The 12,674-nt window shown below is 47.0% G+C and overlaps 1 protein-coding gene across 3 annotated transcripts in view; it reads left to right on the top strand.

Moving 5' to 3' along the window:
* LOC135560267 (protein shisa-4-like) overlaps positions 1–12,423 on the top strand; it is a 44,590-nt gene extending 32,167 nt beyond the window's left edge. The window contains exons 4-6 of one of the 3 annotated variants that reach the window (XR_010458866.1): positions 3,448–3,681; positions 4,440–4,859; positions 5,175–12,423. Coding sequence is in view for 1 of the 3 variants with exons in the window: in XM_065002113.1 (XP_064858185.1) it covers positions 3,448–3,681; positions 4,440–4,660 (455 nt within the window). In the remaining 2 variants the exon portion in view is untranslated. Of the gene's footprint in view, positions 1–3,447; positions 3,682–4,439 lie in introns of all 3 variants that reach the window. The other 2 variants (XR_010458865.1, XM_065002113.1) reach the window with 2 other exon arrangements.
* Positions 12,424–12,674: the final 251 nt, after the last annotated feature.

The following is a 12,674-nucleotide window of genomic DNA, read 5'->3' as shown; positions in this document are numbered from 1 at the left end:
TGTAGTATCTGCGTGTAGTCTGGGGGTCAGTTCTGACTGTAGTATCTGTGTAGTCTGGGGGTCAGTTCTGACTGTAGTATCTGCGTGTAGTCTGGGGGTCAGTTCAGACTCTAGTATCTGTGTGTAGTCTGGGGGTCAGTTCTGACTGTAGTCTGGGGGTCAGTTCAGACTGTAGTATCTGCGTGTAGTCTGGGGGTCAGTTCAGACTGTAGTATCTGTGTGTAGTCTGGGGGTCAGTTCAGACTGTAGTATCTGTGTGTAGTCTGGGGGTCAGTTCAGACTGTAGTATCTGTGTGTAGTCTGGGGGTCAGTTCTGACTAGTATCTGCGTGTAGTCTGGGGGTCAGTTCTGACTGTAGTATCTGTGTGTAGTCTGGGGGTCAGTTCAGACTAGTATCTGCGTGTAGTCTGGGGGTCAGTTCAGACTGTAGTATCTGCGTGTAGTCTGGGGGTCAGTTCAGACTGTAGTATCTGTGTGTAGTCTGGGGGTCAGTTCAGACTGTAGTATCTGTGTGTAGTCTGGGGGTCAGTTCAGACTGTAGTCTGGGGGTCAGTTCAGACTGTAGTATCTGTGTGTAGTCTGGGGGTCAGTTCAGACTGTAGTATCTGTGTGTAGTCTGGGGGTCAGTTCAGACTGTAGTATCTGTGTGTAGTCTGGGGGTCAGTTCAGACTGTAGTATCTGTGTGTAGTCTGGGGTTCAGTTCAGACTGTAGTATCTCTGACCCTGTGTTATAAGCACTGTGTGACTATAGAAGCACTGTGTGACTATAGAAGCACTGTGTGACTATAGAAGCCTATATACATATATAACCCTATAGCACTGTGTGACTATAGAAGCACATCTGCTGATGTGAAAAGGGCTACAATTAGCTGTGATGATACAGGAAGTGGTTTGACCACTCCCACTTTGATCCCTGCCAGCAGGCCGTGCGTCCCAACTGTCAACCTATTCCTTTTGTAGTGCACTACCCTGATCAAAACTAGGGCACTATATAGGGAATAGTGACATTTGGGACACACAGGGCCCAGCTTAGCTCTCCATGGAGTGGGTTGGGACATAAGGGTTGATTTTTCAAACAACACCCAATTGTGTAAACCACTTCCTCCTTCCAATAGAACAGAAATCCACTGTCAGTAACCAAACCTTAGTGGAACAAAACAGCTCTTCCTCATTTTTGAGTTCTGGAAAAAACTCTGTTTGCTCAACGATGCAACACGTCCTAAACATTTCTGATTCATCCAACCGAATGATTCAACAAGACATCACCAGAATGTATTCATTTAACCTTTTTATTTTGAAATGAAACACAAAGATTGGAGTAGGTACATTTTGGAAACTGGCAGCATTGAGTAAGAGGGTAATGTTACCAGGTTGTTTGGCAACATTTTCTTTTTTTAAATGAATGAAACCCACTCTATAAATGTGTGTAAGCCTGTGGCATTATGGCACAGATATCCTTCTGAAAACAGATGCTGTTCTGACGAGAGTTTTTCACCTCTCTTTGTGATCGTCAGGCTGTGTTGCTGCTGCCTACGTATTGCCCCTGTACACACACACACACACACACACACACACACACACACACACACACTCTGTCTCTCTCTCTCTCTCTCTCTCTGTCTCTCTCTCTCTCTCTCTGTCTCTCTCTCTGTCTCTCTCTCTGTCTCTGTCTCTCTCTCTCTCTCTGTCTCTCTCTCTCTCTGTCTCTCTGTCTCTGTCTCTCTCTCTCTCTCTGTCTCTGTCTCTCTCTCTCTGTCTCTCTCTCTCTCTGTCTCTCTCTCTGTCTCTCTCTCTCTCTCTCTCTCTCTCTCTCTCTCTCTCTCTCTCTCTCTCTCTCTCTCTCTCTCTCTCTCTCTCTCTCTCTCTCTCTCTCTCTCTCTCTCTCTCTCTCTCTCTCTCTCTCTCTCTCTCTCTCTCTCTCTCTCTCTCTCTCTCTCTCTCTCTCTCTCTCTCTCTACTGCTAGCTCCTGTCTCTTGAGTATGACATGTATCTGTCAGACCTCTGCTTCCACCTACACTCTACGGTTAACACAGAGGTGTTCCAAACACACTGGGACTCTCCTCGTCCGCCTCCACCAGTGAACCATAAACAAAGGAGACATGAACTGTCTTGAGGGCGAAGGTCTGCGTAGTGCATTTAAACTAACGTCTCTAATAGCCTGCTTGGCTGAAACGTATTCCTAAAAGTTTTTTGTTCTAATATTTTATCTTTTGCCCTCAACTACCCTGAGAGCAACCCAGGTGTTCCTTTTACAGGGTACCCTATACAAGCCCAGCCCTACAGGGTACCCTATACAAGCCCAGCCCTACAGGGTACCCTATACACACCCAGCCCTACAGGGTACCCTATACACACCCAGCCCTACAGGGTACCCTATACACACCCAGCCCTACAGGGTACGCTATACAAGGCCAGCCCTACAGGGTACCCTATACAAGGCCAGCCCTACAGGGTACCCTATACAAGCCCAGCCCTACAGGCTACCTTATACAAGCCCAGCCCTACAGGCTACCTTATACAAGCCCAGCCCTACAGGGTACCCTATACAAGCCCAGCCCTACAGGGTACCCTATACAAGACCTACAGGGTACCCTATACACGCCCAGCCCTACAGGGTACCCTATACACGCCCAGCCCTATACACGCCCAGCCCTACAGGGTACCCTATACACGCCCAGCCCTACAGGGTACCCTATACAAGCCCAGCCCTACAGGGTACCCTATACAAGCCCAGCCCTACAGGGTACCCTATACAAGCCCAGCCCTACAGGGTACCCTATACAAGCCCAGCCCTACAGGGTACCCTATACAAGCCCAGCCCTACAGGGTACCCTATACAAGCCCAGCCCTACAGGGTACCCTATACAAGCCCAGCCCTACAGGGTACCCTATACAAGCCCAGCCCTACAGGGTACCCTATACAAGCCCAGCCCTACAGGGTACCCTATACAAGCCCAGCCCTACAGGGTACCCTATACAAGCCCAGCTCTACAGGGTACCCTATACAAGCCTAGCCCTACAGGGTACCCTATACAAGCCTAGCCCTACAGGGTACCCTATACAAGCCCAGCCCTACAGGGTACCCTATACAAGCCCTACAGGGTACCCTATACAAGCCCTACAGGGTACCCTATACAAGCCCAGCTCTACAGGGTACCCTATACAAGCCCAGCTCTACAGGGTACCCTATACAAGCCCAGCTCTACAGGGTACCCTATACAAGCCCAGCTCTACAGGGTACCCTATACAAGCCCAGCCCTACAGGGTACCCTATACAAGCCCTACAGGGTACCCTATACAAGCCCTACAGGGTACCCTATACAAGCCCAGCCCTACATGCATGTATGTGATGTGTATGTGCTGTGGTGTATGATTGTAATGTCTGTCAGAATAGGGAACCGTGTTTTGTTTACTCTTTGCATTTCTATGTATCTCTCCTCCCCAGCGGTGATAGCTACGACCGCCCACACAACGGTGGTGAATACTCACTACCCCCAGCAGCCCGTCCAGCCCTACCAGGGGGCCCCCCAGTACCCTGCCTACCAGACCGTGCCTGTCCAGCCTGGGTATGGGGTTCAGCCTCAACCCGGCTATGGAGGTGGCCAGCCCATACCCACAGCACCAGGCTACCAGGGACAGCCGTTCCAGCCAGGACCACCCCCTCCTTACCAAGAGACTGGTAAGTGTCAGAGTCTGTCGTCAGGATCGTGTTTAGTGGGGCACGCCGAAGCAAAACGTAAAATGGCACGTTATGACCATGATAGTATTATATATATTACTTAGTTGTGAGGTATTACTTAGTTGTGTGGTATTACTTAGTTGTGTGGTATTACTTAGTTGTGAGGTATTACTTAGTTGTGTGGTATTACTTAGTTGTGAGGTATTACTTAGTTGTGTGGTATTACTTAGTTGTGTGGTATTACTTAGTTGTGTGGTATTACTTAGTTGTGTGGTATTACTTAGTTGTGTGGTATTACTTAGTTGTGTGGTATTACTTAGTTGTGTAGTATTACTTAGTTGTGTGGTATTACTTAGTTGTGTGGTAATGTATTAATAGTAGTTGTGTAGTAGTAATGTAGTAGTTGTGTAGTAATGTATTAATATTAGTTGTGTAGTAATGTATTAATGTATTAGTTGTGTAGTAATGTATTAGTTGTGTAGTAATGTATTAATATTAGTTGTGTAGTAATGTATTAGTTGTGTAGTAATGTAGTAATATTAGTTGTGTAGTAATGTATTAGTTGTGTAGTAATGTATTAGTTGTGTAGTAATGTATTAGTTGTGTAGTAATGTATTAATATTAGTTGAAAACAAACAGAGGAGGTGGAAAGTGAAGCTTATTTGTAAGTGAAAAGAGGAGGAGCCCGACGGCATGAACCGCCTGGTCTCGGTGTCTCTGGTGTGGTGTGTTTAATGTCCTCTCTCTCTCTCTACCAGGTCCAGCCTATCCTCCTGCTATCCCAGTGTCTTATAGTCAGGCTGGGTTCAGTCCAGGACAGCTATCTTACCCCCTCCAGGCTCCAGCCCAGCCCAGCTACCCAGCCCAGCCTCAGCCAGCCTATCCCTGTGCACCTCCCGCCCAGCCCGACTTCCTTTCTGCCCAGCCTGCTTACAACCCTGCCTTCATGGAGCCCCAGCCTCCCAAGACTGGCAACTGAAGCAGCTCCTCCCCTCCCACTCTCCATCCACCCGCTCTCATGGGAGACAAACTGACTGACTGACTGACTGACTGACTGACTGACTGACTGGTGGGATAGAAACAGACAGACAGACAGACTGGAGGGATAGAAACTGACTGACTGACTGACTGACTGACTGACTGGTGGGATAGAAACAGACTGACTGACTGACTGACTGGTGGGATAGAGACAGACTGACTGACTGACTGGTGGGATAGAAACTGTGACTGGTGGGATAGAAACTGACTGACTGACTGGAGGGATAGAAACTGACTGACTGACTGACTGACTGGTGGGATAGAGACAGACTGACTGACTGACTGGTGGGATAGAAACAGACTGACTGACTGACTGGTGGGATAGAGACAGACTGACTGACTGACTGGTGGGATAGAAACAGACTGACTGACTGACTGGAGGGATAGAAACAGACTGACTGACTGACTGACTGACTGGTGGGATAGAGACAGACTGACTGACTGGAGGGATAGAGACAGACTGACTGACTGACTGACTGACTGACTGACTGGTGGGATAGAGACAGACTGACTGACTGACTGGTGGGATAGAGACTGACTGACTGGTGGGATAGAGACTGACTGACTGACTGGTGGGATAGAGACAGACTGACTGACTGACTGGTGGGATAGAGACAGACAGACTGACTGACTGACTGACTGACTGGTGGGATAGAGACAGACTGACTGACTGACTGACTGACTGACTGACTGACTGACTGGAGCCATACATAGTCATGATCCGGTCAATTCCCTAAGCTGGTCTCACCTTATCAATATGACTCCAACCTGTTCTCACGCGTGGGATTGAACTGAACAATGTGTATCCCAAATGGCACCCTGTACGGTGCACTACCCTGGTCAAAAGTAGTGCACTACATAGGGAATAAGGTGCAATTTGGGACTTATCCTGTGTTTTCACTTTGTTTTAGGGCCAGGAATTTTTCTGATTGCCTCGTAACCTGGCCAGGAGTATTTGGTCCAGGGTATGTTTAGGACCTGGTCAAGCCTTAGGTTTCATCTCAAATGGTACCTTATTCCCTATATAGGGCACTACTTTTAACCAGGGCCAATGGTTGTGGTCTAAAGTGGTGCACTATATAGGGAATAAGGTGCCATTTGGGAATAACTCTGGGCCCCTATGTTAAAGATAACGTCTCATGTTGTTGGTGTTCTTGTTAAGAGTATGTTCATTACAAACCACACGGAAGAAAACTACCTTGGTTTCTGTTGCAAAGCATTTTTTCTGATGAACACAACCCAGGATAAAATTAAACCTCTGTCATTTCCATTAAGTTACTTTTCTTTTTACCAGCAGTTTATTTACCAGAGTAATGATGTTAAAAACTGTTTCACAGGCCGTTGTTGCTTATGTTTGTAACCTGACGGTGAAAGCACGGCCGTCCCCATCTGCTACCAGTCTTTAGTGGGCGAAACACCGGTGTTGTCAGATAAACAGAAAGTCATATTCTGATTTTTTTTTATTTTTAATAAACAACAGATTTTGTACTTGTCGATGACAGCCAGAAATGAAATGTCTGAATACGAAGTAAATGTAGTTTAGTGGAAAAACGTTCTATTAAAACGTTTCCTATCAAGTCACAAAGCGGCTGAAGAAACCGAATGGAGGAAACCGTTGCCTTTTTTTACCACAGATTCTTCACCAAATATGAGAATTGATTTTATTTTAATTAAACGATCAGTTTTTTCTTTCTTTCTCTCTTATCTCTCGTTTCCATGTCGGTTGTATTTGGACGTTAAATCAGTGTTGACCGTTATGCCTGTGTCCCCAAAGGGCACCGTAATCCCTACAAAGGGCACCGTAATCCCTACCAAAGGGCACCGTAATCCCTACCAAAGGGCACCGTAATCCCTACCAAAGGGCACCGTAATCCCTACCAAAGGGCACCCTAATCCCTACCAAAGGGCACCCTAATCCCTACCAAAGGGCACCCTAATCCCTACCAAAGGGCACCCTAATCCCTACCAAAGGGCACCGTAATCCCTACCAAAGGGCACCGTAATCCCTACCAAAGGGCACCGTAATCCCTACCAAAGGGCACCCTAACTAATCCCTACCAAAGGGCACCCTAACTAATCCCTACCAAAGGGCACCCTAACTAATCCCTACCAAAGGGCACCCTAACTAATCCCTACCAAAGGGCACCCTAACTAATCCCTACCAAAGGGCACCCTAACTAATCCCTACCAAAGGGCACCCTAACTAATCCCTACCAAAGGGCACCCTAACTAATCCCTACCAAAGGGCACCCTAACTAATCCCTACCAAAGGGCATCCCTACCAAAGGGCATCCCTACCAAAGGGCATCCCTACCAAAGGGCACCCTAATCCCTACAAAGGGCACCCTAATCCCTACCAAAGGGCACCCTAATCCCTACCAAAGGGCACCCTAATCCCTACCAAAGGGCACCCTAATCCCTACCAAAGGGCACCCTAATCCCTACCAAAGGGCACCCTAATCCCTACCAAAGGGCACCCTAATCCCTACAAAGGGCACCCTAATCCCTACAAAGGGCACCGTGTCGGGAGTGGCATTCTTTACTTAACCAGGAAAGTCCCATTCCAGGCAGTCCCCCCCCCCCCCAAGAAGGCAGCAGTAGTCAGGATGAAGGCATCAACGAACTTTGTTAAATCTTCACAATAAACAACCAATATGTTCACTGAAATGTTTCAGTATAGGGTGTAGTATCAACGTTTGACACCGTTTTTAGGAATGTTAAACGTCCACTATGATCTGCCTTGTGGCTAACACTTCACACCCAGAGTCATAACACGTTGTGACATTTGTCATAACCATGTCATAACCATGTCATAACAGTTGACATGACCTGTCATAACAAAGTCATAACCATGTCATAACAGTTGACATGACCTGTCATAACCATGTCATAACAGTTGACATGACCTGTCATAACAGTTGACATGACCTGTCATAACCTGTCATAACAGTTGACATGACCTGTCATAACAGTTGACATGACCTGTCATAACCATGTCATAACAGTTGACATGACCTGTCATAACCTGTCATAACAGTTGACATGACCTGTCATAACAGTTGACATGACCTGTCATAACAGTTGACATGACCTGTCATAACCTGTCATAACAGTTGACATGACCTGTCATAACCTGTCATAACAGTTGACATGTTCATAACACTGTCGGGACATATTTAGACCCGTTGTGACATATATTGTTTATTTTATGGCTGGTTATAACACCTACATAAGAGTTACAACACACCTACAACACAAGGCAAAGCATTCCATTACACCTACTGGTCAACAATGTTTGTTATATATATTTTTTTTTAAATGACCATATTAAATTGTTTCTGATGACTGGGATGAATGCAGGAGCAGGACAAGACCCCCCTATGTGACTGATGACTGCAGGAGCAGGACAAGACCCCCCCCTATGTGACTGATGACTGCAGGAACAGGACAAGACCCCCTCTATGTGACTGATGACTGCAGGAACAGGACAAGACCCCCTCTATGTGACAGATGACTGGGATGAATGCAGGAGCAGGACAAGACCCCCTCTATGTGACTGATGAATGCAGGAACAGGACAAGACCCCCTCTATGTGACTGATGACTGCAGGAGCAGGACCAGACCCCCTCTATGTGACTGATGAATGCAAGAGCAGGACAAGACCCCCTCTATGTGACAGATGACTGGGATGAATGCAGGAGCAGGACAAGACCCCCTCTATGTGACTGATGACTGCAGGAACAGGACAAGACCCCCTTTATGTGACTGATGACTGCAGGAGCAGGACAAGACCCCCTCTATGTGACTGATGACTGCAGGAGCAGGACAAGACCCCCTCTATGTGACTGATGACTGCAGGAGCAGGACAAGACCCCTCTATGTGACTGATGAATGCAGGACCAGACCCCCTCTATGTGACTGATGAATGCAGGAACAGGACAAGACCCCCTCTATGTGACTGATGAATGCAGGAGCAGGACAAGACCCCCTCTATGTGACTGATGACTGGGATGAATGCAGAAACAGGACAAGACCCCCTCTATGTGACTGATGACTGGGATGAATGTAGGAGCAGGACAAGACCCCCTCTATGTGACTGATGACTGGGATGAATGCAGGAACAGGACAAGACCCCCTCTATGTGACTGATGACTGGGATGAATGCAGGAACAGGACAAGACCCCCTCTATGTGACTGATGACTGCAGGAGCAGGACAAGTCCCCCTCTATGTGACTGATGACTGGGATGAATGCAGGAGCAGGACAAGACCCCCTCTATGTGACAGATGACTGGGATGAATGCAGGAGCAGGACAAGACCCCCTCTATGTGACTGATGACTGCAGGAACAGGACAAGACCCCCTCTATGTGACTGATGACTGCAGGAGCAGGACAAGACCCCCTCTATGTGACTGATGACTGCAGGAGCAGGACAAGACCCCCTCTATGTGACTGATGACTGCAGGAGCAGGACAAGACCCCCTCTATGTGACTGATGACTGCAGGAGCAGGACAAGACCCCCTCTATGTGACTGATGAATGCAGGAGCAGGACCAGACCCCCTCTATGTGACTGATGACTGGGATGAATGCAGGAACAGGACAAGACCCCCTCTATGTGACTGATGAATGCAGGAGCAGGACAAGACCCCCTCTATGTGACTGATGACTGGGATGAATGCAGAAACAGGACAAGACCCCCTCTATGTGACTGATGACTGGGATGAATGTAGGAGCAGGACAAGACCCCCTCTATGTGACTGATGACTGCAGGAACAGGACAAGACCCCCTCTATGTGACTGATGACTGCAGGAACAGGACAAGACCCCCTCTATGTGACTGATGACTGGGATGAATGCAGGAGCAGGACAAGACCCCCTCTATGTGACTGATGAATGCAGGAACAGGACAAGACCCCCTCTATGTGACTGATGACTGGAAGAGCAGGACAAGACCCCCTCTGTGACTGATGAATGCAGGAGCAGGACAAGACACCCTCTATGTGACTGATGACTGCAGGAGCAGGACAAGACCCCCTCTATGTGACTGATGACTGGGATGACTGCAGGAGCAGGACAAGACCCCCTCTATGTGACTGATGAATGCAGGAGCAGGACAAGACCCCCTCTATGTGACTGATGACTGCAGGAGCAGGACAAGACCCCCTCTATGTGACTGATGAATGCAGGAACAGGACAAGACCCCCTCTATGTGACTGATGACTGCAGGGGCAGGACAAGACCCCCTCTATGTGACTGATGACTGCAGGAACAGGACAAGACCCGCTCTATGTGACTGATGAATGCAGGAGCAGGACAAGACCCCCTCTATGTGACTGATGACTGCAGGAACAGGACAAGACCCCTCTGTGACTGATGAATGCAGGAGCAGGACAAGACCCCCTCTATGTGACTGATGACTGGGATGAATGCAGGACAAGACCCCCTCTATGTGACTGATGACTGCAGGAACAGGACAAGACCCCCTCTATGTGACTGATGACTGCAGGAACAGGACAAGACCCCCTCTATGTGACTGATGACTGGGATGAATACAGGACAAGACCCCCTCTATGTGACTGATGACTGCAGGAACAGGACAAGACCCCCTCTATGTGACTGATGACTGCAGGAGCAGGACAACACTCCCTCTATGTGACTGATGACTGACATAAGGTCATGTAGCTGATAGGCCCATCTGGCTGATATGATGATGATGGTCGTAATGCTTCTTACCAGTGTCATAAAGAGTATTTTCTACAAGTTATTTAAAATATTAAAAACAGTGACATTAAAGGAATTCATTACTACAACAACAAAAAATTTAAGAGACAAACTTTCAAATTAAATAACTTTTTTTCAGGAAAAAAAAACGAATTTTGAATCAATGTGTGTTTTTTAACAATACTATGTAGGTGTTATAACCAGCCATAAAATAACACAATATATGTCACAACGGGACAGTGTTATGAACATGTTATGACAGCTGTTATGAACATGTTATGACAGCTGTTATGAACATGTTATGACAGCTGTTATGAACATGTTATGACAGTGTTATGAACATGTTATGACAGCTGTTATGAACATGTTATGACAGCTGTTAGGACATATGACATGGTCATGATGTATTATGACACTGGGTGTCAAGTGAAGAGCCAGCGCCTTGTGTTTCCACTGACGCTGTGAGATCAGCTTTCTGCTCCAAGCCTTTACAGCTGAACCGAGCTGAATGACATGCCTTCAAATCTATTTCTACAAGGGACCTCTTCTGCTTCGTTCTGCTCCAAGCCTTTACAGCTGAACCGAGCTGAATGACATGCCTTCAAATCTATTTCTACAAGGGACCTCTTCTGCTTCTTTCTCTGTGTAGCCGCAGTCAATTTTCATGTCCCTAATGGAAACCTATTCCCTATATAGTGCACTACTTTTGACCAGGGTCCTAGTAGTGCTCTAAATGGGGAATAGGGTGCCAGAAAGGAACAGTCAGATAGGGACAAGTCAGGGGTTCTGTCCAGGAAGGAACAGTCAGATAAGGACAAGTCAGGGGTCCTGTCCAGGAAGGAACAGTCAGATAAGGACAAGTCAGGGGTTCTGTCCAGGAAGGAACAGTCAGATATTGACAAGTCAGGGGTTCTGTCCAGGAAGGAACAGTCATATAGTGACAATTCGGGGGTTCTGTCCAGGAAGGAACAGTCAGATCGCGACAAGTCGGGGGTTCTGTACAGGAAGGAACAGTCAGATAGGGACAAGTCAGGGGTTCTGTCCAGGAAGGAACAGTCAGATCGCGACAAGTCGGGGGTTCTGTCCAGGAAGGAACAGTCAGATCGCGACAAGTCGGGGGTTCTGTCCAGGAAGGAACAGTCAGATAGTGACAAGTCAGGGGTTCTGTCCAGGAAGGAACAGTCAGATAAGGACAAGTCAGGGGTTCTGTCCAGGAAGGAACAGTCAGATAGTGACAAGTCAGGGGTTCTGTCCAGGAAGGAACAGTCAGATAGTGACAAGTCAGGGGTTCTGTCCAGGAAGGAAAGTTGAATAGAAATATGGTGTATAGAACAGACATGTTGAGGAAATAATCATGTCATCTCAAATTGATTGCATTTCTATCTGTGTTCAATATGTTGCACTTTTTTGAACACAACCCTCTTATTGTTGGAGCTTGTTGCCCAGGGTTGTTTTTGGCTGCATGTTAAATGGACCCTATTCCTATGGAGTGGTAATAGTCCACTACTGGCCTCTGGTTAAATGTAGTAGCATTATGCAGGGAAGGGTTTACCTATCTCGGGCCTCTGGTTAAATGTAGTAGCATTAGGCAGGGAAGGGTTTACCTGTCTCGGGCCTCGTTTTGTTTTTTGCCCTGACACCACACAGCTGATTTCAAAGCTTGATGATTTAGTTGATTCTTTGAATCAGCTGAGTGGGTGTCAGGGCAGAAAACTAAAAGGTGCACCTCTTGGGGTCTCCAGGACCAAGTTTGGCAAAAACTCCTGCTGTTGGGAATAAGGTGCCGTTTGGCTTGTAGCCTTTGTCTTGTCTTGACTTGACGTGACTTCAGGGTGTGAGCACCTTGTCAGCCAGATTACATTTGTGTCTGCTTGTTTGACTATGAAATGAGTACATGCCTACTGTATGTAGTTGAAAAGTTATTTTTTATCAGGAATAAATACCAGTCTGTTCTAATGGCAAATAAATACTTCCCCCCCAAGCCTGTGATGATGGTACTTTTATGTAGCCTGGTCCTAGATCTGTTGGTGCTCTTGCACTCATTGTATTTAGACTTTTTGTTTTATTTTGTTCTACTGTATTATTGACTATGTTTTGTTCATTCCATGTGTAACCCTGGCCAAGATAAAGCATAGCAGTGTGACACAAACAACAGTTACACATGGAATAAACAAAACATAGTCAATAACACAATAGAACAATCTAGAGCAAATGTAATCAGGTGTGGTGAAA

The sequence above is a fragment of the Oncorhynchus nerka genome, linkage group LG15 (genome assembly GCF_034236695.1).
Source record: "Oncorhynchus nerka isolate Pitt River linkage group LG15, Oner_Uvic_2.0, whole genome shotgun sequence".
NCBI classification, from domain to species: domain Eukaryota; kingdom Metazoa; phylum Chordata; class Actinopteri; order Salmoniformes; family Salmonidae; genus Oncorhynchus; species Oncorhynchus nerka.
The sequence above is the reverse complement of the archived record's forward strand: the minus strand, read 5'-3'. Positions and strand labels throughout refer to the sequence as shown.